We start from the raw sequence: 24,711 nt of genomic DNA, 5'->3' as shown, positions 1-24,711 counted from the left end.
GTGACAGTAACCCCATAACCAAGGTGGCTACTAAGTGACTAACGGGCGGGATACGCTGGACAAAGGGATGATTCACGTCCCGAGACGTGAGATTTCAGATTTCATTACTCTGCTCAGAACAGCACACAGTTTAAAACTTATGAATTGTTTATTTCTGGAATTTTGCATTTAATATTTTCAGATTTCTGTTGACCTAGGGTGACTAAGACTGTGGGTAAGGGGAGACTACTGTAATTCTGAACAGCTTAAATCTATTGCAGCCAAAATCTGGGTTTGGATGGTACATTAGAATGGCCACCATATTTTATTAAATCAAAGATGATCCATATATTATAAGACATATCCTGATTCCAGAGATATTCATATGCCAAAAAACAAAACAACACATCTTAGACTTGGTAAAATACAGCACAAAGTTTTTCTTTTTAAATTCTGAGTAAATAAAGTGTAGGACGCTTTCTTACCTCCTCCTAAAAGGGCTGCTGGACATACATATTCTTTCCCAATGAAAAGAAAATTTTCCTTTAGAAAAATATTAAGAATTTTATTATGTTTCTGAAAATAACAGTGTTGGTCCTTTTACATCCCTGATTCAGGGTTGGGACTCACTCTGCAATAGCTTCAGAGTTCAAATTTCCTATGATTCTTGCTATGCTAAGACATCTATTTCCAAATTAGGGCTTTTAAATGTGGGCTCTACTATTCTAAGAGGAAATTGCAAAATTTAGAAAATGTTAATATACTTTATTTTAAATTATACAATATTAAAATAGATCTATATGGGGATTCCCTGTGGGCCAGTGGTTAAGACTCAGCGTTTTCACTGATGTAGGCCCAGATTCGATCCCTGGTCAGGGAACTAAGATCCTGCAAGCCACATGGTGCAGCCCAAAAAAACCCAAAAAGATATATGTAATTATTATTTTTTTAATTAATTAATTAATTAATTAATTTTTTGCTGTGTTGGGTCGTCGTCTCTGGACGAGGGCTTTCTTTAGTGGCGGCAAGCTGGGGCCACTCTTCATCGCGGTGCACGGGCCCCTCACTATCGCGGCCTCTCTTGTGGCGGAGCACGCTCCAGACGCGCAGGCTCAGTAGTTGTGGCTCACGGGCCTAGTTGCTCCGCGGCATGTGGAATCTTCCCAGACCAGGGCTCGAACCCGTGTCCCCTGCATTAACAGGCAGATTCTCAACCACTGCGCCACCAGGGAAGCCCAGATATATGTAATTATTACCATTAAGGAAATACATATTGCAGAAAGTAAATTTGGTGAGATAATAGTATTTTGATATTCATAAAACTATATTAGGTGCATCAGTTAATCACCAGATTTACATATTGGGAATTACTCTCTTATACATTGAAATTGGTGTTGTAGTTTGATAGGTTTTAATTCTCTTCTTTCCTCCAACGCTTCTTATTCATACTTTAATGATCTTACGTGTCTTTGTTTTTTTCCAGATTACTATCCTGGATGCAAAACGGAGCATGAACATTGGGATATTTCTAAAGCAGTTTAAGAAGTAAGATGTTTGCACACATTTGAAACTTTAGTCACATCCCTGCTCGTCAGCATCAGAGTCTGTGGGTGTGAGCCAAAACGCAGATTCTAACGAGGGAAAGCCATCCCTCATACTTTCAAATTGTTTTTAGACACGTGGCTAGAGGAGGCCCCAAGTGTGTGTTGCTTTCCGCTGTTTTCCTCCATAAAAACATAATCAGGTGGCTTGGAGTCCAGGCAGAATTACCTTGGGGCATCTGTCCATGCCTGACACGTCAGGGAATTTGTAAATTCACCTGAGGTGTGGCTCCATGAGTGGAGGATGGATGGGTGAGTCAAACACTGTTAAATTCACGTGTCCTCAAGTGGAAAGGAGAGGGCTCTGGCTCCAGGAGTCCCACAGAACTGCTTTTCTTCTCCCAGAGAAGACTCCCAGTGGTTGTTGCTACCTTCGCCCTCTCTGGGATACCCGAGGATGGTTTTCTGGGGAAAGGGGCCTCTGGTGTATCAGGATCCCTGCTTTCCCTGGCAGTGGGGCTCTTATGATCGCTGACACAAAACCACCCATCAGACTGGGAAGGAGGTGGAATGGAAGGGAGGGTGGGGGGGGTTTGTTTTCATGTCCCCTGGCTTGTGTTTCTTTGGCACTCCAGCCAATGTGAAAGGGAATCTGATCATTGTCTTTTCAAGGTCTCCTCTGTCCATTGTGGAAGATATTCATCAAGGAAAGAGTGAGCATTATGGATCAGAGACATTACGTGAATTTCTTAAGCTTTTGCCAGAGTCAGAGGAGGTAAGGAATTTGGGGTGTGAGTTTTAAATGTTAGGAGTGATAATAAAAGCTTAATATTTTTAGGAATGTCAGAACTCACATGGGAAGGGCACTCTCCTACCCAGAGCCGGAGTTTTCTCGCCTAACAATTAAAAGTTACCCAGTAGAAAGAGGATGGGTTAGCAAGTTGGAGAACCTAGGCTTAAATTGGCGCTGGTCCCTTAATTGAGAAAGTTGGGCAAGTTTTCATAAGTCCTGTGAATTTTAGTTTCCTCACCTGTAAAATGAGGATAATGATGCTTACCTTACTGGGCTGTTGATAATTAAGCCCTAGTTATGCATCTAACATGGTACGTGGCACATGGGAGCTCAGTAAATGTTAGTTCCCTTTTCTGTCATCTAAGGATGATCTTTGCCTAGGGTGTACCTGGGGTTGTTTCATAATACATATACTTTTTTTTAAAAAAAAAGAAAAAAAAAACACTTTTGAATAAAGATGCTCTAAAAACTGGAGAGAGGTAAATTGTTAATAAATGCTGTCTATATAATTGATTAAAAGGTGGGGATTGCTATGATAGCAATATAGTACCACAATATAAATAAAGTATTGATTTTTTTTGGAGTGAATTAACTGAATTTATGAATGATTAGGAGCTTGATAGGATAAAAAAGAAAAACAGTTTTGTAAAACCTTCCAAAATTGTGATATTGTCTATTTCTGAAGAAGTGACCCTTTAAAAGTTTCAGTAAGAAGTTACACGAATACATTTGCTTGTAAACATTTAAATAATACAGAGCCTTATACAGTAGAAAGTGTAAGTTATCCTTTTACACATATTGCTGGCTCCTCCCTCCCCGATCTCTCTCCACTTCCTAGACATAATTTATGGAACATGACTTTAGTGCCATTAATAACAACAAGAGAAATGTATTTGTGCTTTTTCTTTTCCATCAGTGATAAACTCACAGTGCCAAACTGAGGGTCTTCGGGGGTAACTGGCTATTTATGTATTCTGAGCTGCTCTCTCCACCTCGGGTTTTCTGTTTGCAAATCAATTATAATTTACCAAAGCCAAGATTAATTAATGGCATTTGTTAATGTTAGTAAAGCGTCTTAAAGAGTTGAGGGAAATGTACATTAGATCAAAATTTACCCTGGATCCTATAGACTGAACACTCCTTAATCTTTTATGTGAAGAATGGGCATTCCAAAATGTATTTTTTAAATTGAAGTGTAGTTGATTTACAGTATTGTGTTAGTTTCAGGTGTACTCAGGATCTTTTATTAGGATGAATAGTGTTTAATGAATTGAGTTTTCAAAAAGATTTAGTTGCTCTGGAAATCTTCTCCCCGCTTGGGCATTTTTCATGCTTCCTCCTTAGGACTGCTCTGATACCTAGTCCTAACGGAGCTCTAAATTTCCAACTAAGTGGGAGTTAGGCATGAGGGAGGCTGCCAGCTTCATGCCATGAAGAGGCAGAAGGTTAAATGCGGTTTCCTTAATACCTTCCTTCCTAATTTAACAATCAGAGGCGATTAAAAACTTAAATTAAAAAAATTTTAAAATGCAAAGCCTGTGGAAGACGAAGGGATCTTTCAAAGAAGCAGCTTAGCTGTCGAACCTCACGTGTTTTAAAGAACCCTGTTTCTTGCGTTGTCTGTGGGATATAATTCAGAGGAAAGAGGCTGTTAAGAGAGTGATGACTAAAACCCACCCCAGCGCTGCCCTGAGACTCCGAGGCACTCTCTCACCCCCAGATGATTAGCTGAGCCTGGAGACGAGACGCCCGGGGTCCTGCACTGCCTTCCCAGCCGCTGGGCCAGGCCCTCCCCCTCCCCCTGCAGGGTCACCGGAGTGACCGGGGTCTGAGTATCTGACTAGCTGTCACACTGCTGCTTGTTTACATTACCGGCTCAGCACACCCTCGGGCTCCTCCGGGAGCTTCCTTCAGCAGGTGCGCCCTGACAGTCCTCAGGGCTGCTTGGCGCCCTCCCCAGACCCGCGGAGGGAGCCACCCCCTGACCGCTGCCACTGCAGGGACAGACTGGCAGTGCTGGGCGGCCCAGCCCCACTCGGACGCAGGACCTACCCTGCAGTCCTGGGTAGGGGGCAGAGGATGGAGAAGAGGCCAAGGAGGAGGCACGGCCAACTGAGAGAGGGTTAGGAATGTGGCAGAAAAATGCTAATAAACGCATCGCTGTGCGTCACTGTGCGTTGCTAGGTCTGTGGGGTAACGTCTTGTGCTCATTCTTAGCACGAGGATGGGCGACATGTTGATTGAGTGCCCCATGTTCCAGGCCTCGGACGGGGCCAGAGGCAATCGAATGCTCAGCCCAGTGCCTGGCACACAGAAGGTCAATAAATCACACCCATGGTGTGTGTGTGTGTGTGTTTCATTTAATCCTCACAGTGACATTGTAAGCTATTCGTCATTTAACAGATGAGAAAACTGGGGCCCACACAGGTTAGATAGAGCTTGTCTAGTGCCACGTGACTAATGGGCTGTCGAGGGCGGTGGGTTTGACCTGGTTTGTCTGACCCCAGAGCAGTTCCTTGGGCCGCACTCCACCACCGCCCTCTGAGGAAGGAAGGGCAAAGGTTCCCCAAACCCCACCTCACTTCAGGCCGGCCTTGCGTCACCTCCGCTCTCACGAAGTACTGGCGTGAGTGTCACTCATAATATGTCAACTTGTCAGCACACTGAACTGATGAACGGAAACGGCCCAGCTGCCAGGCTAACCCCAGGTTAATTTGTTTTCAGACGTTCTCTGCCCTTCACCGCAAAACTTTTATCTGGCACGTTTTTTGTCTTGCCTCAAATTCATGATTAAAACTCGCAGAGGGAGAAGGTAGACTCAGACATAAAAGCATGCTCCCTGTCTGGGCCCTGAGAGGCGGCTTGAGAACAGAGGCGGCTTCTCTCTGTTGGCGCTGGTACCCTACCGCCACAGGCAGCATCAGGGATGCAGGGCTGGAGGTGGAACTGCTGTCTGTGGCAGCAAGTTGAGTCGCCTCCCCTGATATTTTTATCACCTCATTCTTACCTCGTTCGTTTACTCTCTGTTCCTGGGAGGAGGAAGCCCCAGTGTCTTCTGATGGGTGGGTCTGCTGGTGGGAAACCCTGCTGTTTCAAGGCCATGTGAGTGGAATTAGAGGGGATGAAGGAGGCCTGCCCTTTGGAATGCGTGAGTCTCAAGGAGCGCGCTGTTTGCTGTTAGGGCAGAAACCAGGCACAGCCAAGAAAATGATGCCTAACCACGTTTGCTAAGTGCTCTTTGACGATGATGAGAATGCAGAATAATTCTAGGGTCTGTCCACCCTCTTCTTTACCTTCCTCTCTGTGAAGGCACAGTAATCCCTCTTAATGAACATAAATCTCATTTTGAAATGGAATTAAGAACTGTATACGTGGCATTTCAATCAAATACTATCTTTAGTATCACCATTCTCTTGAGCTCCGTAAGCATTTTTCACTCATTATGTAAGTGAAGGCGATTAATCATTGTTCATTTACAGTTCAGCACATGTTTAATAGAAAATATCTACCAAGTGTACTTAGCATGACCTGTTCTTGTGCTTCAGACAGGAAACCGTGCTGTGATTCTCAGAAGTTTTGCCCGTGCTACATATGTGGTCTTACATAAAGGCACAGCCCCGCTCTGCCCCTGCCCATATATGGTGAATCATTAGACTAGCTCAGGAGGGACCAGGATTCATCCTGTGGCTTTCCCAGTTCAGAAACTAGGCACTAGTTTGGGTTTAGCTAATGCAGAAGTTCCATCTGCCCTTAAATTTATTAAGGTTGAAAATGGAAAATTCAATTTGGGGCACTGAAGGTAGGAGAAATAATGCAATTCTATAAATGGCTATTTTCTGCCCACTGTGGGGAAAAATGTAGTCTTAAGGCCCAGACTTAATACCAGGGTGTCTGGGGTGTGCATCTGCACTGTTACATTTTGATGCAGATATTTCAGTTTGTGCATCTTTACAAATACCCCTCCTCTGTGTTTTTGAACTGTTATTTCCTTTTTTTTTTTTTTTGCGGTACGCGGGCCTCTCACTGCTGTGGCCTCTCCTGTTGCGGAGCACAGGCTCCGGACGCGCAGGCTCAGCGGCCATGGCTCACGGGCCCAGCCGCTCCGCGGCACGTGGGATCCTCCCAGACCGGGGCACGAACCCATGTCCCCTGCATCGGCAGGCGGACTCTCAACCACTGTGCCACTAGGGAAGCCCTATTTCCTATTTTTCAAGAGGTTTAAAAATTAGGTTATTTTTATGGGCACCTAACATAATCCAGGGGGTGGAAGAGAGAAAGCTTTATGAAACATAGCAAAGTGGTAAGTGCTTACTGGGAACAGTTAGCTTCAAAGACAGGCTACCAGCTTTAGTCTAGAAGTCTTTTTTTTAAATTGAAGTATAGTGTGTGTGTATTTATTTATTTATTTATTTATATTCAGATTCTTTTCTTTTATAGCTTACTACAAACTAGCAGTCTTAAGGTGCTCCTGACCACAAAGTGCTGTTGTTGGAAGACTCTCCATTACAGCAGACAGAGATGTGTTTTTTGGGTTGGTCCTGTATTCTCTGAGGGGAAGGCATACCTTGCTCTCTGATGCAGTTTGAGAACTTTCTCTTTGCCTGCATCCCTACTTGCTTAGCTGTTTGGCTATATTCCTACGTTGGAACTCTTTTTTTTTTTTCTTTACTACAGTTGAAGGAATATTTGTGTGTTTACTAACTTTTAGTATAACTTTTTACAGGAGTAGTACATGCTTATTGTGGACATTTTAGGAAATAAAAATGAGCAGCAGATGAAAATGATAATGACTGTGGTGATTGCCTCACCTAGCGTAGACGTCTGGTTTGTCTTGTTCCTGTGTTTGTAGTGTGTGTGTGGAGGGTTGGGGCATAGTAGACACTTCTTTTCTTAATTTACAGAAGTGGGATCCACTGTACACACTCTTTATGTTACCTGATTTTTTTTCACAGGGGGAAATCTTGACACTGATCTTTCAATTGTTTAAGCCGTTTTCCTCTTTATCTTCCTGCTGGAGAGCCAGTGTGTACTCACCTCAACATCCAGTGATCCCTTTCTATAAAGCTACTAGATGTGAAGGAGGACTTGACCTCAGAAAGAAGATCTGTGTTAGACACCCTCCCCCAGTCTAAGTATCTTATATGCAAAATACTCAAAATAATAAGATTTTTTTCCTTTATGACTCAAAGGCTCTGCTATAGTGACTATCCAGTCTCTTCTTTCCTCTTCCAAACAGTGGTCTCCCTTCCAGATTATAACTTACAGAACGTTTTCATCCTTGGAACTGATCCTTTCCCTTTAGTAACCTCTCTGAGGATTCCGGTGGCTCCAGCTTTCTGGTTCATGTGGGATTGTTTATGCCCACATAAGTGACACAGCTGTCCTCTCCCTAATTTGCTCGTTTGCTCTTTTAAACAACAAAGTAGTAAGCGGTGATGATTCCCTTTTCTTAGGCTGACATTTTTATTAATTTGAATTTAGCAGTGATATCCTTATTTTCCTAAAGGAATTCTAAGATGAAATTTAAAGTGATGTTCCATTTTAATCATTTGTCCTTTTTTTCTTGACCCCCTTTTCCATCTGTCTTTTAGATAAAGAAACTAAAGGCATTTAATGGAGACGTGGCCAAGCTGTCCCTAGCAGACTCCTTTCTGCACTGCTTAATTCAGGTGCCAAAGTAAGGATCACCCATCACTGTTCTTTGCAGAGTAAGGTTTTAAAATCAACGACGTCAAATTCTACACTGTAGCTGTACCTTTTGTCTTTCAGCTGTTCACTGCGGATTGAAGCCATGGTGCTAAAGAAAGAATTTTTGCCCTCTTGTTCTTCTCTATACACAGATATAACCATTCTAAGAACCGCTACAAAAGGTGAGTAAATACATGATGCTTTGTGTAATTTGATTTGATTAATTTTGGTAGCAGTTTATTTTTTAAAAACTGTTCAATTGAAAAATTAGATATGGAAAGTTCCATTTCTGATACGCTCTAAAACGGGAAATGAGATGTTACCAGGGATGGTATTTAAAGTTTATTTCCATTTACTTTTCTGCCTCCCCCGGTTAATTAATTAACTGACCAGTCAATCAATAATTAGCATATTCTCCTCCTGTAAAAGAAGGTTGCTTTCATCTCAAGCTTAGGCGTAAACCTTGTTGGTTGCAGCTTGCTTTTGTTCCTCTCCTAGATTAGCTTCCTGTGTATGTGTGTGGTGTGTGTGTGGTGTGTGGTGTGTGTGTGGTGTGTATAGTAGTGTGTGTATGGTATGTCCTTAGTGTGTGTATGGTGTGTGCGTATGGTGTGTGTTTTGTGTGTGGTGTGTGTGCAGTGTGTATGGTGTGCATTTAGTGCGTGTGGTGTGTGCATAGTGTATATATGGTTCATGTTTTGTGTCTGTGTTGTAGTATGTGGTGTGTATGTGGTGTGTGTGTGTGTAGTATGGTGTGTGTGTATGTGGTGTATCTGTGTGTGTAGTATGTGGTGTGTGTGTAGTTGTGTGTCTGGTGTGTGCATAGTATGTGGTGTGTGTGTAGTATGTGGTGCGTGTGTAGTGTGGTATGTGGTGTGTCTGTGTGTGTAGTATGTGGTGTGTGTTTGGTGTGTGTGTAGTATGTGGTGCATATGTAGTTGTGTGTGTAGTATGTGGTACGGGTGTAGTGTATGCTGTGTGTGTGTATGTGGTGTGTGTGTAGTTGTGTGTATGTGGTGTGTGTATTATGTGGTGTGTGTTAGGTGTGTGCAGTATGTGGTGCATGTGTAGTTGTGTGTAGTATGTGGTGTGTGTGTAGTTGTATGTGTCTGGTGTGTGTGTAGTATGTGGTGTGTGTGTATGGTGTGTGCATAGTATGTGGTGTGTGTATAGTGTGTGTAGTATGTGGTGCGTGTGTAGTGTGGTATGTGGTGTGTCTGTGTTTGTAGTATATGGTGTGTGTCTGGTGTGTGTGTAATATGTGGTGCATGTGTAGTTGTGTGTATGTGGTGTGTGTGCTGTGTGTAGTTGTGTGTCTGGTGTGTCTAGTATGTGGTGTGCGTGTAGTGTGTATGTGGTGTGTGTGTAGTTGTGTGTGTCTGCTGTGTGTGTGCATGATGGCGCGTGCTCACAGCCTGGGCCCGGGGCCAGCTGCCTGTCTCCTCCAGTGCTCTGGCCTCTGTTGGCGGCTGGCACCCTGCTCTTCCGGAAGCATCCCTCCTTCCGTCCTGACTCCTCCCCAGGCATCTCCTGTTCTTATTCTACCAGCTTTCCTGATGTTTCTGCTCCAGTGGTGTCTTCTCCCACCCGCGTCCCCTCCAGACTCTAACACCTGGTGTTAGAGTTGCTCTAACCTCAGGTTGCTCTAGTGTCTCATTCCATAGGGTTGGGAGCTTGCTTTCTGGCATGTACGGCACTGAGAATGCCGGCTCCAAGGCAAAGTCTCTGCTGCTCCCTGGCCCTCACAGTTCCCAGCATTCATCAGCTGGGATCTCCAGCCTGATTTCCTCCTGGTCACTTTCTGGGTTCCTCGTTATTGTGGTAGAATGTTTATTCCAATTTGGTTTTCTTGTTTAGTTGCTCTGACTTGTATTAAGTTTTTCTCTTCAGCTCATCATATTTTCTTCATTTTAGAGAAGAGACTAAGAATTTTCCTCTTTCAATATAGAGGCCTTTTAAAATTTCTTCCTGTGTCAAGCCTAAAGCAGCAATTTTGAAAGAATTGTCTCTCCTGTTCAAGTAGAGATGGGAAAATATGTTTCATATTGAGTGATGCAAATTTGTGGGCACGGTAGAAACGTTTCTTATCTGGTTACTCTTCAAAACCTGGCCTCCTTAGATAACACAGTATAGGCAGTGATCCAAGTGTAATTTTTTGAAAGTAATACCAGACTTAATGGAGAATATTAACTTAACAATATCATAGGTGACATTTTATTACCTATATATACAGTAATTTTAATAATTAAATTTTCTTTTTAGCTTTTCAGATACATTAGCAATTTTTAATATTGTTTATTTGCGTAGGTGTGTGTACAAAAGACTTCGTGTTTAACGAACTAGTTTACCAATATATGACAATGATAAGTTCCTTGTTAAACCTTTAAGCCAATCCAAATGAAATGTAGAGGTTTGAATAAAATGGAAAGATTCTCTGGGTACCTGCCGCTAAGGGTTGGAACTTTGCAAGTTATGTACCTGTCATTCCAACCTGTTTATTTTTTATCTCCTCATAGCTCAGCAGCTAAGCAAAATGCTGCGCACTATTCGTTTTCATAGTCCGTAAATATAGTCTCAAAGGATATAAAGGAAACCATAAAGAAATAACTGCTGAGAGGAGATTATTCCTGTAACACAGTGTACTGCTTTTCCTAAGGCTTTTGTATTTTCCGCTCCTTGAAAATTTTCATTATCAAAGTATGTGTGATACTTAAGTGTCATACAGATTTGATTCCCAGCTGAACACTAGGATGTGCATCACCAGTAGCCAGGGGTACGTTAGATATACCGTGCAGTGTGCTACTTTGTTTGTTTCAGTCTTTTATACAGTTTAGGGTCAGAGCTTACTTCAGACACACTTGAACTTGGATGTGGTAGCTGTCTCGTGTGTGTTTAAGCTGAAGCCTTCTCTAAGGTACCGTGGTGTGTTCTTTCTGACAGAGCTGATGTCATGTGAGGAACTACATTCGATATTACACTTGGTGCTGCAAGCAGGGAATATCATGAATGCAGTAAGTGAAGTTCAAAAAAAAATTTTAATGTTGTATTTCCAACTTTATTTGTCTGTCTAAATGTGTATGTATATTTTTTCTTTTGATTTGTCTTCTTTAGGGAGGGTATGCTGGCAATGCAGTAGGATTTAAACTATCTTCTTTGCTCAAATTGGCAGACACAAAAGCAAATAAACCTGGGATGAATCTCCTGCACTTTGTTGCACAGGTATGTGGAAGTGATTGATACAGAGAGAGAATGTACGTTACCCACCCCCGCCCCCAAGGCAGTGAAGTTTTTCAGAGGTGTAAGGTGGCATCAGAGTCAGGAAAGGGCACCCTAGGTGCCAGGAAGTTTCTATTTGCGGATTCCTGAGTTGGGCTGCACCTGGGGTTACAGGCCTGGAGGGAAGTGGAGGGGTCGGGGGTGAGGCAGAGTGGTTGCTGGGGAATCTGGACTTATGCTTTAGCCATGGGGAGCCAACAGAAGTTTATACACAGCACCATGGCCTGACCAGGTATGTTTTTGTTGCTAGGGAAATGAGGCAACATGGAGGGTGGGTTAGAGTGGAGAGAGAATAGAAATAGGGGTACCTCTTGGTGGAAGTTGGCGCTCATTGTTTGGCGAGAGTTGAGAATCAGAGTAATGGCCACAGGGATGGAGAGCAGGGGCCTGGGGGTTGAAACATTTCTGAGTTGACCTGACTAGATTTTTGACCCGTTGTGTGTAAAGAGTGGAAGAGTCAGAGCAATGAGGGGATCACTTGCATATTTTCTTTGTGAACTGGGGGTTACAGGGCCTTGCCATTCACACAGGGTTTGGGGTCTGAACCCTGTCCATCAATTGCATTTTTGACTGGGTCTATGTGACACCCCAGTAACTAGTTATAAAGTCAGAGATGAGCCAAGGACAGTTCTCTCTTTGTTGTTAAATTATCTCAAATAGCGAATTGTGCTGGTTTGTTTTTCCCATTGAATCTCCTTGTTGTTTTGACAGCGATCACATAGATATAGCTTCACCTGGGAGGAAAGCTGTGTTGCAGCCTTGTTTCAAGCATGAGTTTCAGAATAGAACAGAGAGATTTTTTTTTTCAATCTATTTATCCCATTCATTTCATCCTTGACTGCGTTGGGTCTTCACTGCTGCACGCAGGCCCTCGCCAGTTGCAGCGAGCGGGGGCCACTCCTCGCCGCGGTGTGCGGGCCTCCCACGGCGGCGGCCCCTCTCGCCGTGGAGCACGGGCTCTAGGCGCGTGGGCCTCAGCAGTCACGGCACGCGGGCTCAGCAGCCGTGGCCCTCAGGCTCCAGAGTGCAGGCTCATCAGTTGTGGCTCACGGGCCCAGTTGCTCCACGGCATGTGGGATCCTCCCGGACCAGGGCCCGAACCCACGTCCCCCGCATTGGCAGGCGGACTCTCAACCAGTGCGCCACCAGAGAAGCCCGAACGGGGAGACTTTGACTTGTCCTTTATTAGCTGTACTTCCTCAGACAAGTTACTTAAGCCTTAAGTTCCTCAATTTCTCCATCTAATGATGGGAGGTAGTGATACCTCAAAACTAGGTAATTGAGAAGGTGGAGGGAGATAATTCCAGAACGTGCTTATTAGCTCAGTGTTCCGAATATGGTAAGCCCTCCATAAACAATACACACTATTGTGACTGCATTCTTCAGAAGACAGAGGGCACATTGAACCTGGCACTAATTTGTGTCAATTTTCAGGGCATTGAAACCAGAAAATGTGTTCCACATCCCATGTGGCTTGCAGCATCTCCTGGCTGCCCTTTTAGATCCCCATACCCAGGTGCTTTGTGTAGCTTGGTCCCTGCCCACGTGGGGAAGTTTCCTGAGTTGGTAACTGCCCTCTTCAGACCTGCCTTCTTTGTACCCTCTGAACAGATGAAGGATCCAAACACCCCCATGGCCTGTGCACCTTCTGATTGAACTCAGTTTGCAAACTGGTCTAAGAGCTGCACGTAGCTCGGTCAAGTGGAGGCATACGCATAGGTATGGGTGGTATTTCAGCAGGATCTATTGGATTCTCTTAAGAACAATGAGCCCTGCTGAGCCGCCGCCTCCTTCCACTGAGTCTTCATGCACATGAGTCGTGTTTCATGTCAGGATCAGTTGTTCTGGGAAGTTAAATGTTTCTTGAGAGTAGGAGAGTTCTGGTCAGTCTTACTAAGAATATCAGACTAAGAGTTCATGACTCAGTGAATTGCTTTGAATGTATCAAGCCTAAAAATGGGAACAGTGATTTTATGGTTCCTGTAAGCCCTGAAAAAATGTTCTCCGTATAGTGGACAAAATTCCAGTTTTATCCCTATATAGTGAGAGGAAATTCTGGTTTTGTTCCAGGAAGCCCAGAAGAAAGATGCCGTGCTTCTAAACTTTTCTGAAAAATTGCATCATGTTCAGGAGGCTGCTAGGTAAGCAAGGAAGAGGATTGTGAGAACAAGGTTTTTTGTTTTTTTTAACTACCTTCTGATGAAAACTGATGAATATTTTACAACTTCTGGATTCAGGTTTGAAATTTTAAAAGTTTTGTCTTGTTGAACTTTCAGACCTTCCTTTCATTTGGTTACAGAGGTATGTGTGCATATTTGGAATTTGGGGGTTTTGAAAAATTAATCTTTATTTTTAATCTAAAAAACTCCTATTGCAGTCTATTCTAATGAATCTCATCAGTGTAAAAAAAAAAATATATATATATATATATATATGGATTAAGAACTTCAGATACCTCCACACCCAAAAGATAGGGCTCAAAGAACACAGCCTGTTACCTTGGGAGTTGGTATATATCAGGCAAGCTTCCAGGGCCATACATCACTGATTCCTTTAGAATCTAACATGGTACGTTTATTTTCTGTTGCATTAAAAGAAGTTGGAACCATACCAAGGGCTGTGAAAGGATTTTGTTTTAGTCACTCAACTTTGCAGAGGAAGTATCTACCAAAGATAAAACTGTATTTACATCACTGTTTAGGATCACTTGTGACCCTAATATAGATGTGTATTTTAACATAGCTGTAATCTGTGTGTACGTGCTATTTTGAATCCTGTGCTTTTAAATTTATAATACATATGCATGCATCAGTGGTAAATGTTCAACGACCAGCTTTTTAGGGAGAAAAGTCCTGATTTGTAGCAACTGCTGATTTCCATGGCGTAAATACTGCTGCCATGGCTGATCTCAAGCTCCCCATGGGGCACTACTGACTGTGGAGCTGGGGAGAGATACCCACAGCCACAGCTGCGTCCCATGAGCTGGCTCCAGCCCCTCACCTCACGTATCAACCCAGTGCATGTCATCTGCTTGTTATCTGAGGGACCCTATCCAGTTGGGACAGCTGTGAACCGTATGCATAAACACATGAACCACAGCTTTCTAAGCCCCACCCCGCCACTGGCCCGCAGCTCAGTGTTACTGACTGCAAACATCCAACCACAGATGACACGTCTTTCCCAAAGTGAGATTATCCGTCCAACAGTGTAAACAGTTCATAGTTCGTATTTACAGATCACCAGAGTGTTCTCCCCAAAGAATGAGCATTTTCAAAGATGCAAACTGTTTTGGTTTCTGAATTACTAACAAATTTGTGTGGGAATATTTTTTCCACTTCCTAGTGTGGAAACGTTTCTAAGAGATACATAGAGAAATAACCGTTCCATTTCTGGTCAGAGTTAGATGGGGAAAGTTAGCTAGATCTTGTCTTAGAAAAAACTTACTTACTAAGGTTATTTATTTGAAATGGAAAGTGAAGTACAAACAGGTCATAGATGGGTGCCAGTGACCAGTGAAGGTGGAAAATTTTTTTTTTTTTTTTTTTTTTTTTTTTGCGGTACGCGGGCCTCTCACTGTTGTGGCCTCTCCCGTTGCGGAGCACAGGCTCCGGACGCGCAAGTTCAGCGGCCATGGCTCACGGGCCCAGCCATTCCGCGGCACGTGGGATCTTTCCAGACCGGGGCACGAACCCGTGTCCCCTGCATCAGCAGGCAGACTCTCAACCACTGCGCCACCAGGGAAGCCCTATTTTTTTTTATAAATTTATTTATTTTATCTTTGGCTGCGTTGGGTCTTAGTTGCTGCACACAGGCTTTCTCTAGTTGCGGCGAGCAGGGGCTACTCTTGGTTGCGGTGTGTAGGCCTTTCCTAGTGGTGGCTTCTCTTGTGGCGGAGCACTAGCTGTAGGCACACGCTTCAGTAGTTGTGGCATGTGGGCCCTGTAGTTTTGGCTCACGGGCTCTAGAACACAGGCTCAGCAGTTGTGGCGCATGGGCTTAGATGCTCTGCAGCACGTGGGATCTTCCCAGACCAGGGCTCGAATCCGGGTCCCCTGAGTTGGCAGGCGGATTCTTAACCACTGCACCAGCAGGGAAGCCCCCGAAGGTGGAAAACTATTACATAAAAAAAAGTTAGAATTGATCAATGGAAGCATGAGAGCATCTTGATTTATGAATTTGCTACTTGAATTCCACCTGGATTTAGGTTTCATCTATTTGCTTTACCAGGCGACAGAAACATCATTCATGCTCCGTTAATCTGAGTGTGGCATATGTAACAAAAGCCTTGCCATCAATTCCACCATTTCTCCGCAGAACTGTTAGCTGCGTGTCAGTTCTCTCTAAGACACAGAGTGCTGACTCCGGTTGCCTGTGGCGAGCACCATGCAGTCTGTGTAGTGTCTCCGTATCACCCTTAATATCCCGTTTATCAGCATGCTCTGCCTGGCTTTTCATGGGTTAGAGCTTTTGTATTTGCGTTTCACGGCCAGAGGAAAGTCTAAGTATCTGAGTCCTGCCGAATTCTAATGCTGATGGCATAAAGATGTTCAGACCTAGTTTTTGAAAAGCTTCACAATTCCCATGCTTTCGGCTATCTCACCAGCAAGCACAAAATTACAGCCTGGTCTTTGAACCAGTGTGTGTCTTTAGGAAGGAATCGCTTCTTAAGGAAACATAGGAGGAAACTCTAGATACAGAGGTCGGTAGACAATCACGGTAGCTCTCCCTTCTGTTTCCAGGGTCTTGTTTGATGTACCTGCGTGACACCTGGCCTCCTGTGCCAGGTACCCACTCTCCCCTTTCTTCTTTCAGATTATCTCTGGATAACACAGAGGCAGAGCTGCACTCGCTCTTTGTCAGGACAAGATCTCTAAAGGAGAACGTCCAGCGGGATGGTGAGCTCTGTCAGCAGATGGAAGATTTCCTTCAGGTGTGTGTATGATTCGAGTCAGTCCCCCTGATCTCATCTTCAGCAGCCCCTCGAGGCTGGTTACCTTTGCAGGGCTGTTTGTGGAAGCAGCAGGTTCCCATGCATATGTTTTTCCCCCAAGTCGGTAAAAGGAAGTTTGTATTTCGGTGCCCAGCCTCTGCTGGCTTGGTTTTGTGGCAGAGGGTATTGAATATGGTCTAACCCTGAGGCTTTGGTTAGGGACAGGGTCTCTGTTTGTCTCTGCTCTGTCTGCATGATGGCATCGCCTGCGAGTGAACTGGGATCCCTTATGCTTACACTTGGCAGCAGTCTGGCAACTTCAGAAGGTTTTGCTTCTAAAGCACGGCTCAGGAGTTCCTGTCTCCCACTCGAACTTTTGGACACCAGTAGGAAGTTCCACAGAGATCGTTAAAGACACCTGAGCACTTGGGCTGTTGTTCCTTCAGTTGTTTGTGTGGCAGAAACAAGCTCCGTTTTGGCATGTTTTATAGGGAGGGCAGGAGAACACACCAGAGTCGGTGCCTCTCACCACCCCAACTGCACCAGCCCCACAGGGTGTGGCAGGAGCTGTTCGGAATAACATCAACAAAACCCAGCAGAGAGAACATGTTTGTGACAGCTCACTGTGACTCACTAATCACAGTCTGACATACTTCTTTTATCTTCCTTATTTTGTAAAAAAGAAAAAAATGGTGGCGCCTTTTCATGCTTTCAGTCTTCAGGGAAATGGTGTGCTGCCTTCAGTGTCAGGGCTTCGAGGCTCATGAGCTGGAATCAGTGAGGCAGGGCTGCCCTGGGCGGTGGAAAGGGACCAGTGCTTTTGAGGGTTGGACCAACCTCAGCCTCCCCTCACTTCCTTGTAATGAAGTCACATCAAATGCTGTGAGCTGCAGCTCCCGTCAGTGAACATTTGATTTTGTTTGGCTCTGCTGGGAGTTTGTTTTCATTATTAAACACATGTTCTGTATTTTCTTTCATATGTCACTAAACTCTAATTTTCCCTTAAAAGTGCACAGATTTTCTTCTCAAAGTGAGACAACAAAGCAAACACCACCACAGAATCATCTAACAGTAGCTAGGAAAACACTCAGCAGTAAAGACAAATGGAACAAATCCAGAAATTCAAGGGGAAGGCCTGTCACACATTGGGGGAAGGATTCTGCAGGTCTCATTTCTCAGTTCTTACATTAAATGTTAATCTCTTATGCTAAATAGTAGCACAGAAAGGCTTATGATGCAAATCCACACCCCCGGACTGTTCTTCAGAAGCAACCTTGTTTTCACTCTAAACTTGTCCTCCTGGTAGTCATCTTTATCTCTCTACGTAAACTGTTCCACACAGCTATTTATTTTTCTTTTTTAAGTTCACTTTCTTTTTAAATGGGGGAAATACAATTTTTTTTTATTTTTTATTTTTTTTTGCGGTACGCGGGCCTCTCACTGTTGTGGCCTCTCCCGTTGCGGAGCACAGGCTCCGGACGCGCAGGCTCAGAGGCCATGGCTCACGGGCCCAGCCGCTCTGCGGCATGTGGGATCCTCCCGGACCGGGGCACAAACCCGTGTCCCCTGCATCGGCAGGCGGACTCCCAACCACTGCGCCGCCAGGGAAGCCCGGAAAAATACAACTTTTTAAGTTAGGTTATGGTCCGGCCACGAAGGGGTCTGAATGCCAGTCTGAAAACTTTGCTCTCTAAGCTATGGTGAACCATTTTTGAGCAGAAAAATGACAGGAACATAGTTTTGCAGATCTGTTTCAGTGTTTTGACCCTTTGGGTGAGAGGTACCAAGTGTACTGGTGTGGAACTTTGGTCCACAGCAGACAAGTTTGAGCTGGAAAGTTGAGATTGCTGTGACAACTGCCAATCTGTCATTCATGCTTTGCCAGCGTTGCTTTGGGCTTTTTCATCTGTGGCCTTAACCATGAGGAAAGGGTTCAGCAACTAGCTCTTGGCAAACAACTCTGAGCGTGGTGGCTTTTCAGGTCCTATTCAGAATGTTTCACTTTCCCGAGTCCTAAGGGGACTGCGAGCGCTCAGGCACTCTCCCCGTCCGCCACAAGATCTGCGATGAGACATCTCAGGTGGAGTAAGCTCCCATGAAGATTCTTGTCAAAGTCCTGTTTTTCTGCAGTTGAGCTGTTCTTGGCTGGAATCCACCTTTCGCCCTGTGTGAGAATGACAGGCAAAGATTTAGCCTTCCATTAATACCCTTCTCTCCTCGAAGAAAAATTCAGCGTGAACGCACACACTGCCTCAGGTTACTGACTCAGGTGGTTACTTTCTCTGGCATTTGGTTTCCTAAATAGTTTTGGTTTCCTGCTACCTCTCGAATGTGCTTAGTGGAAGAAAAGGGTTTTGGAGGGGGTTAGTGTGTGGGTGGGTAGGAGGGGATGCGTCTTCTCGGAATTTCTCCTGAGACTCTCTTTAGTGTTCAAGCAGTGAGCCCATCCGCCAGGTGGGCAGCCCGCAACTTCACTATTTCCCACGCCCAGCCCTCCACCCAAGGAGAATTTTCTCAAATAGAAGTGTGATTTCGTAAAGGAATATACCTTCTTCATATAAGCCTTGTTATCCAGTGAAAGAGAAAGCACCGTCAGGCTTCAGCGTGACCCCAAATGCCGTCTCCCCAGGGCTACATCTCCTCTACCCGCTGCTTCCTCACCTCAGCTCAACAGGAGATGTCACTGAGCTGCCGTCGGGGACATTCGCTTGTGCCTTTGGCCCTGGGGATCCCCATCCTGAAGGGGCTGGGGCTCAGCAGAGGAGAGCGGGCTACCTTCGGCCGCACCGCATTGCTGCAGTACTTGAGTCTATATGGGCCTTGGAGACGTTGTCATGGAAGAATTAGGAAAAAAACAAAGAGGCCAAGAGGATTGATTTGTATAGGGCAGTAGTTCCAAGCCATGGGTACCCATCAAAACCTCCTGGGAGTTTTAATAAAGTAATGGCAGGTCCACCCCAAACCTACTGAATGGCTTGGGGGTGAGGGGTGCAAGTGTGGGCCATAGACAGAGCTGACTTGGATAAGAAGCCCTGGCTGGGCATTTGTCCCTGAGGGGGTGACACTGACCCTGATAGAGCTCATTTGGGGGTACGTTTAAACCCCTCTCAATGGGGCAGACCTCTGAATAAGACAACTGGTCAATATAAGTGACTTTTGGGACCCTGAAGTAGACCCTTGGCCCAGTATAAGCCTCAGTCATGAGAGAAGGAAGAACAGATACAGACAGATGCAGGGTTTTCCTTACCAACACCAACTGCACTCCCGTGCCATGTGTCCAGTGACTTTACAGGGGAACATTTGGTCGGTGGCATCCTCCAGCTTAAAGCTCTTCAGTCTCCTGTGGCTCTCGGGCCTTGCGTAGGGGTTCCCCTCGCTTCCCCAAGGTGTTGTTTGGGGTGAATTACTCTCCTGTCAGCTCTCAGGGACGTGCAGTGAGACCTGAAACTGAACCCCAGGCACCAGGCAGCAGGCCGAGCGCTCACCTCAGCGTGTGCTGTTTGTCCCCTTCCCCGCAGTTTGCCCTGGGAAAGCTGGCAGAGCTGGAGCGCTGGAAGCAAAAGCTCCAGGACGAGGCCCACACCCTCATCGACTTTTTCTGTGAAGACAAAGACACCGTGAAACTGGACGAGTGCCTTCAGATATTCAGAGACTTCTGTGTCAAATTCAACAAAGCAGTGAAGGTACGGCTCTGTGTTTTCTGAGTTGTCAGGATTTTTCTTTTTCCTCTGCCTGTGGTGGAAAGGTGCTTCAGCAGCTCCGGGGCATCAGGAAGGTCTGGCCCAGGCGGTGTTGCCCGGCTGTCGCTTGTGATTCCGGGGAAGGGCTCTGCCGTCTCAGCCCTGAGCCTTTCCCTGTTGGCAGGAGTCTATTGTTTGGCTGCCTTTGCTACTTAGCTGCTCATTCCTACGCTCACTCTGATGCCCTAAAAGCATTTTGTTAGGTTTTTTTAGGATGGCAGTCATGATACTAAGACGCCTCTTTGAAGATCCTCCCCCCTTCCCAGGAGACACTTTCCTCTTTCAGGGGGACCTTTGTCGCAGCGGGATGATGGGAAGGTCCTCACTCCCCTGTTTTAAGCTCCATAGCTATTGCCAGGGGTTGGCATCTGGGGAACCAGGCTGTCCTCAGCCAGAGTGGGCTTCAAAGTGCCCTGATAGTGAGGGAGTCTGCTGCTGTCTGAACATGACTGCTGCTTTCTTGCCCTTCAGCCTCCGGGTCCAATAATCTCTGAATTCATGCAGAAGCCACAAAACCCTTTGGGTTGCTTGGCTTTTTTTTTTTTTTTTTTTGCGATACGTGGGCCTCTCACTGCTGTGGCCTCTCCCGTTGCGGAGCACAGGCTCCGGACGCGCAGGCTCAGCAGCCATGGCTCACGGGCCCAGCCGCTCCGCGGCATGTGGGATCTTCCCAGACCGGGGCACGAACCCGTGTCCCCTGCATCGGCAGGCGGACTCTCAACCACTGCGCCACCAGGGAAGCCCGGGTTGCTTGGCTTTGCCAATAAAACTTTCATCTGTCAATTAAAAGCAAAATCACATCCCATCATTTCAGGTGCTGGTAAGGAACCAAGTGCTCGTGGGTCACCTCTTTCCCTGTGTTTTAAGTACAGATGTGTCCTTAGCTGCATTTCTCTGAGGGGTTGCTCAGACATCTCCCCAGCCCTAAGTGAGTAGCTGGAGTTCTCAAGCTGCCTTTCTCTGTCCAATGAAGAGGAGGCTGAGCCTGTGGCCACGATTCCTCTCCCCCGTCCAAGCAGTGAGGTCAGCAGGCGGAGGCGCTGGTGGGCGGTAGCCGCCAAATTGGCTCTTTCCGAGGCCCTCGCTCCCAGTCAGAGTTCTCCAGGCCCATGAGGCCACCTGTATGATGCTCTCAGCCCCGCTGTCCTGAGAGCCAGGAGCTGGCCCCATGCCCTCCCACAGGCAGCCTTGAAAGGAGAAGATCCGGGACCTTGGGGAGCCCGAGGGCAGAGCTGCAGGAGGAGCCCAGAATTTCCGGTCAGAGCCAGAGCCTCTCAGAAACTTGGAAGGGAAAGTCCACTGTCTGAGGAAATTGATTTTCAAGTAAAAAGCGCCAATGATAGCAGATTTGGGTGCGACATCTGCACGTTTATGTGACACGAGTATATTTAAGGACAGTAAAGCGTGCTTTGGTGTGTGCATTTGTTCGGGTTCGGTTTGTGGCGGGAGGGCTGGCTCCTTGGAGCAGGGAGACAGGTAGAAAGATTTGTAAAGCAAATCCTCCTCTCCGATTGTGGGAAGTGGGTGGGGCACAAGGGACAGAGCCTCGGTGGCATTTCTGGTGTTTCTTTACCAGGGAGCATTCAGAGAACACAGATTGAAAGGCATCTCTTAATGTCCTGAGTCTACCTTTATGCGTCCAAATCATTGTTAAGTAGAATGTGTGCACATGAGTGTGTGTGTGTGTAGATGTTTCCATGCAACACAGATTCTTTTAACACCCGTTGTATTTTTCTCTCTGCTCTTGCCTAAATAGCACTTTCCTGGAAGTCCTTTCTCTCCTGCCCTGCTTAGAAACCAAGTTGGGTTTCCTCTGAGTTGAGGTCTCGGGCATGTGTGGAATCACAGCCCGCACTGAGGGCACGATGCCTTGACTGGAAGTTGGGCCCAGGGGATCTGATGACAACTTTAGGCAGATGGTTGGGGCCAGGCCTAGTGTGCACGCCTGGCCACGCCCACGTTGTTTGCAGAGAACAGAGGCCCCCAGCCCTCCGGGCACACAAGCACTGCAAACACACATTCACATGCAAACACAGGCTGTCTCCCTTGGTGAAACAAATGACCCAGGTCTCTCCTCCAGCCTGTGTCTCTCAGTGGGGTCTTAGGGTAGCTGTCTCTGGAATTGCACTTGGGTCCCACGTGTCTCATGCATCTTCTGGCTTCTCTCCGTCCCTCCTTCAGGACAACCACGACCGCGAGGTGCAGGAGCTGAGGCGCCTGCAGCGACTGAAGGAGCTGGAGCAGAAACGGCATTTCTGGCCGGCTGGGGAGCTTGGATTCGGCCGGAGCAGCAGTGAGAATGACGTGGAGCTATTGACTAAGAGGGGCGTGGAGGACCTGCCGCCTTTCCTGCACTCCAGGCCCATCAGCCTCTCCTACCGGCCCCCCAACACCCGCCGCTCCCGCCTCTCCCTGAGCATCGTGGCCGACCGGGAGCTGCTGACCTTCCTGGAGAGCTCCACTGACAGCCCCGAGGAGCTCAAGTTCCACAGCTTGCCCCGGAGCTGCCCCTGGCAGGCCCCGGCCAGCGGAGCCCGGACGGAGCCTGGAGGACAGAGGGACCAGGGCTCCAGCCCAGCACACAGACCTCCGGTCTCGGAGGGCCAGGAGGAAACCCCCCACCCCACCTCCGCTTGGCCGAGGCAGCTCCCGGCGCCCCGACCTGAAGAACCCGCCCCCGCCTTACCCCGGGTTCGGCGCAATGGGGTCAGCATCCTCCGAAAGAGGAACAGCGAGCCCGTGGGCCTGGGTTCCGTGCGGTCCCCTCCACTTTCGCCGTTGGCTCTAGGGATTAGGGAGCATGAGCTGGTGACGGGTCTGGCCCAGTTCGACCTCCAGGCTGCCAAGGGCCCGGAGGAGCTGGCCCCGCTGACCGTAAATGACTTCAGTCCAATGGAGCTGGCGTCCGTGGAGGATGAGAACCCGCAGTCCCTGGGCGCCAGCAACGGCAGCCCGACGCCCGTGGGCAGAGGTGCCCAGGGGGGTCCCAGCCCGGCCCCGGGGGATGGCAGCGCTGCCCCGGATGAGCCCATCAGCGCGGCTCCAGTATCTGAGGGCAGCAGCAACCCCGAGAACCAAGATCCTGGGTCTCTGTTCTACATCTCGGACACCACCGACTGCTCGCTGACCCTGGACTGCTCGGAGGGAACCGACTCCAGACCCGAAGGGGGGGACCCGGGGGAGGGGGGCGACGGGGAGGGCTCCGTGTCCTCCAGGGCTGGGGAGACGGGCGGCAGCCAGGTCTCCTCAAACCCTGCCTGCCACCCGCCTGCGGAGGCTCCCACTGCCGCCTCCGCCGGCTCCCTCTCAGGGAAGAGCGAGCCGGACTGCAAGGGGGGCCTGCCCAAGGACAGGCCGGCCAGAGGGAGGGAGGTGATGGCCCCGAAGAGGGGCCCCCTCAAAGAGGCGTCGACGGGGGCGTCCAGGGCTGGGCCTGCCCGGCGGGGCGCGGCAGCGGCGGGGCCGGTGCGGACGCTGACGGGCTGGGAGAGCGAGAGCATGCGCAAGGTCGTGCCCATCTCGCGCGCCGGCCGCGCCCCCCCACCCGGCAAGCGCTCCCCTCGCGAGGGCCCCGTCGGCGCTAACCCGCCGGCGCCGCTGTCGCGCCGCAGCTCGGTGCTGGGGACCCCGAACGCGTCGCCCGGGAGGTCTTCGACGGCGGTCCGGCCCGGGAGGGAGCCCCCAGCGCCAACCAGGAGCTCCTTCAGGAAGCCCAGCGCCAAGCCCCTGCGCAATGTTCCACGGCAGAAGCCCGAAGAGAACAAGATCTGCCGCTCCGGCTCCCAGGGCCCCGACAGCCCCGAGGAGCCGCCCCGCGCCCCGCCGGCCCCCAGCGCGCCCCGCGGCCCGGCCCCGGTCCCCAGCTTCGCCCGCAACACGGTCGCCTCCTCGTCTCGGTGCCAGAGGACCGACTCCCCGCCTGTGGCCAGATCCCCGGGCCTCACCCGGACCGTGTCGCAGCGGCAGCTGAAAGTGAAGGGTGGCCCCGAGGACGCCGCCCCCAAGGACAGCGGCGCCCTGCGGCGGGCCGGCAGCGTCCGCGCCCCCCGGAAGGGGCCCGAGTCAGCCGAGGGCCCCGGAGACAGCGCCCAGGCCCCGCCGAAGGGCCGCGGGGCCGGGGAAAGGGCCTCCTTCCGGCTGAAGGACGCCTGTCGGGGGGCGCTGGGGAAGGGGCTCCATCCCTTGTGGAAGTGAGAGGCGTCCGCGCTCCCCGCTCGCGTCCTGGGGTTCGGGTGGTGAGGACTGATTTCTGCGAAAGGCCGACCCCGAATGTCTATTCCACATAAAGTCCGCCGGGGCCACCTGCCAGTGCTCCTGTCACCGAAGGTGCAGCCGTGGGGCCCGCCCACCATGCCGCGCTGACTCTGGCTGGATGAACTGCCGGTCGGACGTCCTGCCGCCACGGGTAGGCATCTCCACCCGCGCCCCGGAGGTGGACCAGGCGGACCCCGTCTCCCAAACAGACCACAGAGACCGGTGAACGACTCAGACGAGGAAAATGACTTTCCTATGTAACAAGTAAAAGAAGATTTGGGGCCAGTTTTTATGTATCAATGACTTATTTTTTAATATAAAAATTAAACGTTATTTTAGTTGGTTCCTTTCACGGAGTGAAATGCGGCCCAGGGGGGAAACGGTGAAGATGTTTTTATCTTCCTGTGTTCCCTGGCCTCAGGGTTCCACCTGCCCACCCTGTGCATAGCTGGCAACTGGACTTCCGCAAGACCTTGGGTGTTCTGTGGTTGGCCCCGTCTTCCTGAAGAC

At 48.2% G+C, this 24,711-nt stretch overlaps 1 protein-coding gene across 1 annotated transcript in view; it reads left to right on the top strand.

Annotated features, from left to right (window-relative positions):
• Positions 1-24,224, top strand: part of FHDC1 (FH2 domain containing 1) — a 38,557-nt gene extending 14,333 nt beyond the window's left edge. The window contains exons 3-12 of the mRNA XM_079920529.1: positions 1,463-1,524; positions 2,193-2,295; positions 7,905-7,990; positions 8,083-8,183; positions 10,942-11,012; positions 11,113-11,220; positions 13,348-13,418; positions 16,090-16,207; positions 19,726-19,890; positions 22,129-24,224. Of these exons, the coding sequence (XP_079776655.1) occupies positions 1,463-1,524; positions 2,193-2,295; positions 7,905-7,990; positions 8,083-8,183; positions 10,942-11,012; positions 11,113-11,220; positions 13,348-13,418; positions 16,090-16,207; positions 19,726-19,890; positions 22,129-24,141 (2,898 nt within the window). The 3' untranslated portion in view covers positions 24,142-24,224. The remainder of the gene's footprint in view (positions 1-1,462; positions 1,525-2,192; positions 2,296-7,904; positions 7,991-8,082; positions 8,184-10,941; positions 11,013-11,112; positions 11,221-13,347; positions 13,419-16,089; positions 16,208-19,725; positions 19,891-22,128) is intronic.
• The last annotated feature ends 487 nt before the right edge of the window (positions 24,225-24,711 follow it).

This window comes from Stenella coeruleoalba (assembly GCF_951394435.1).
Source record: "Stenella coeruleoalba genome assembly, chromosome: 4".
Taxonomy (NCBI): domain Eukaryota; kingdom Metazoa; phylum Chordata; class Mammalia; order Artiodactyla; family Delphinidae; genus Stenella; species Stenella coeruleoalba.
This window is presented reverse-complemented; position numbering and strand designations above follow the sequence as displayed.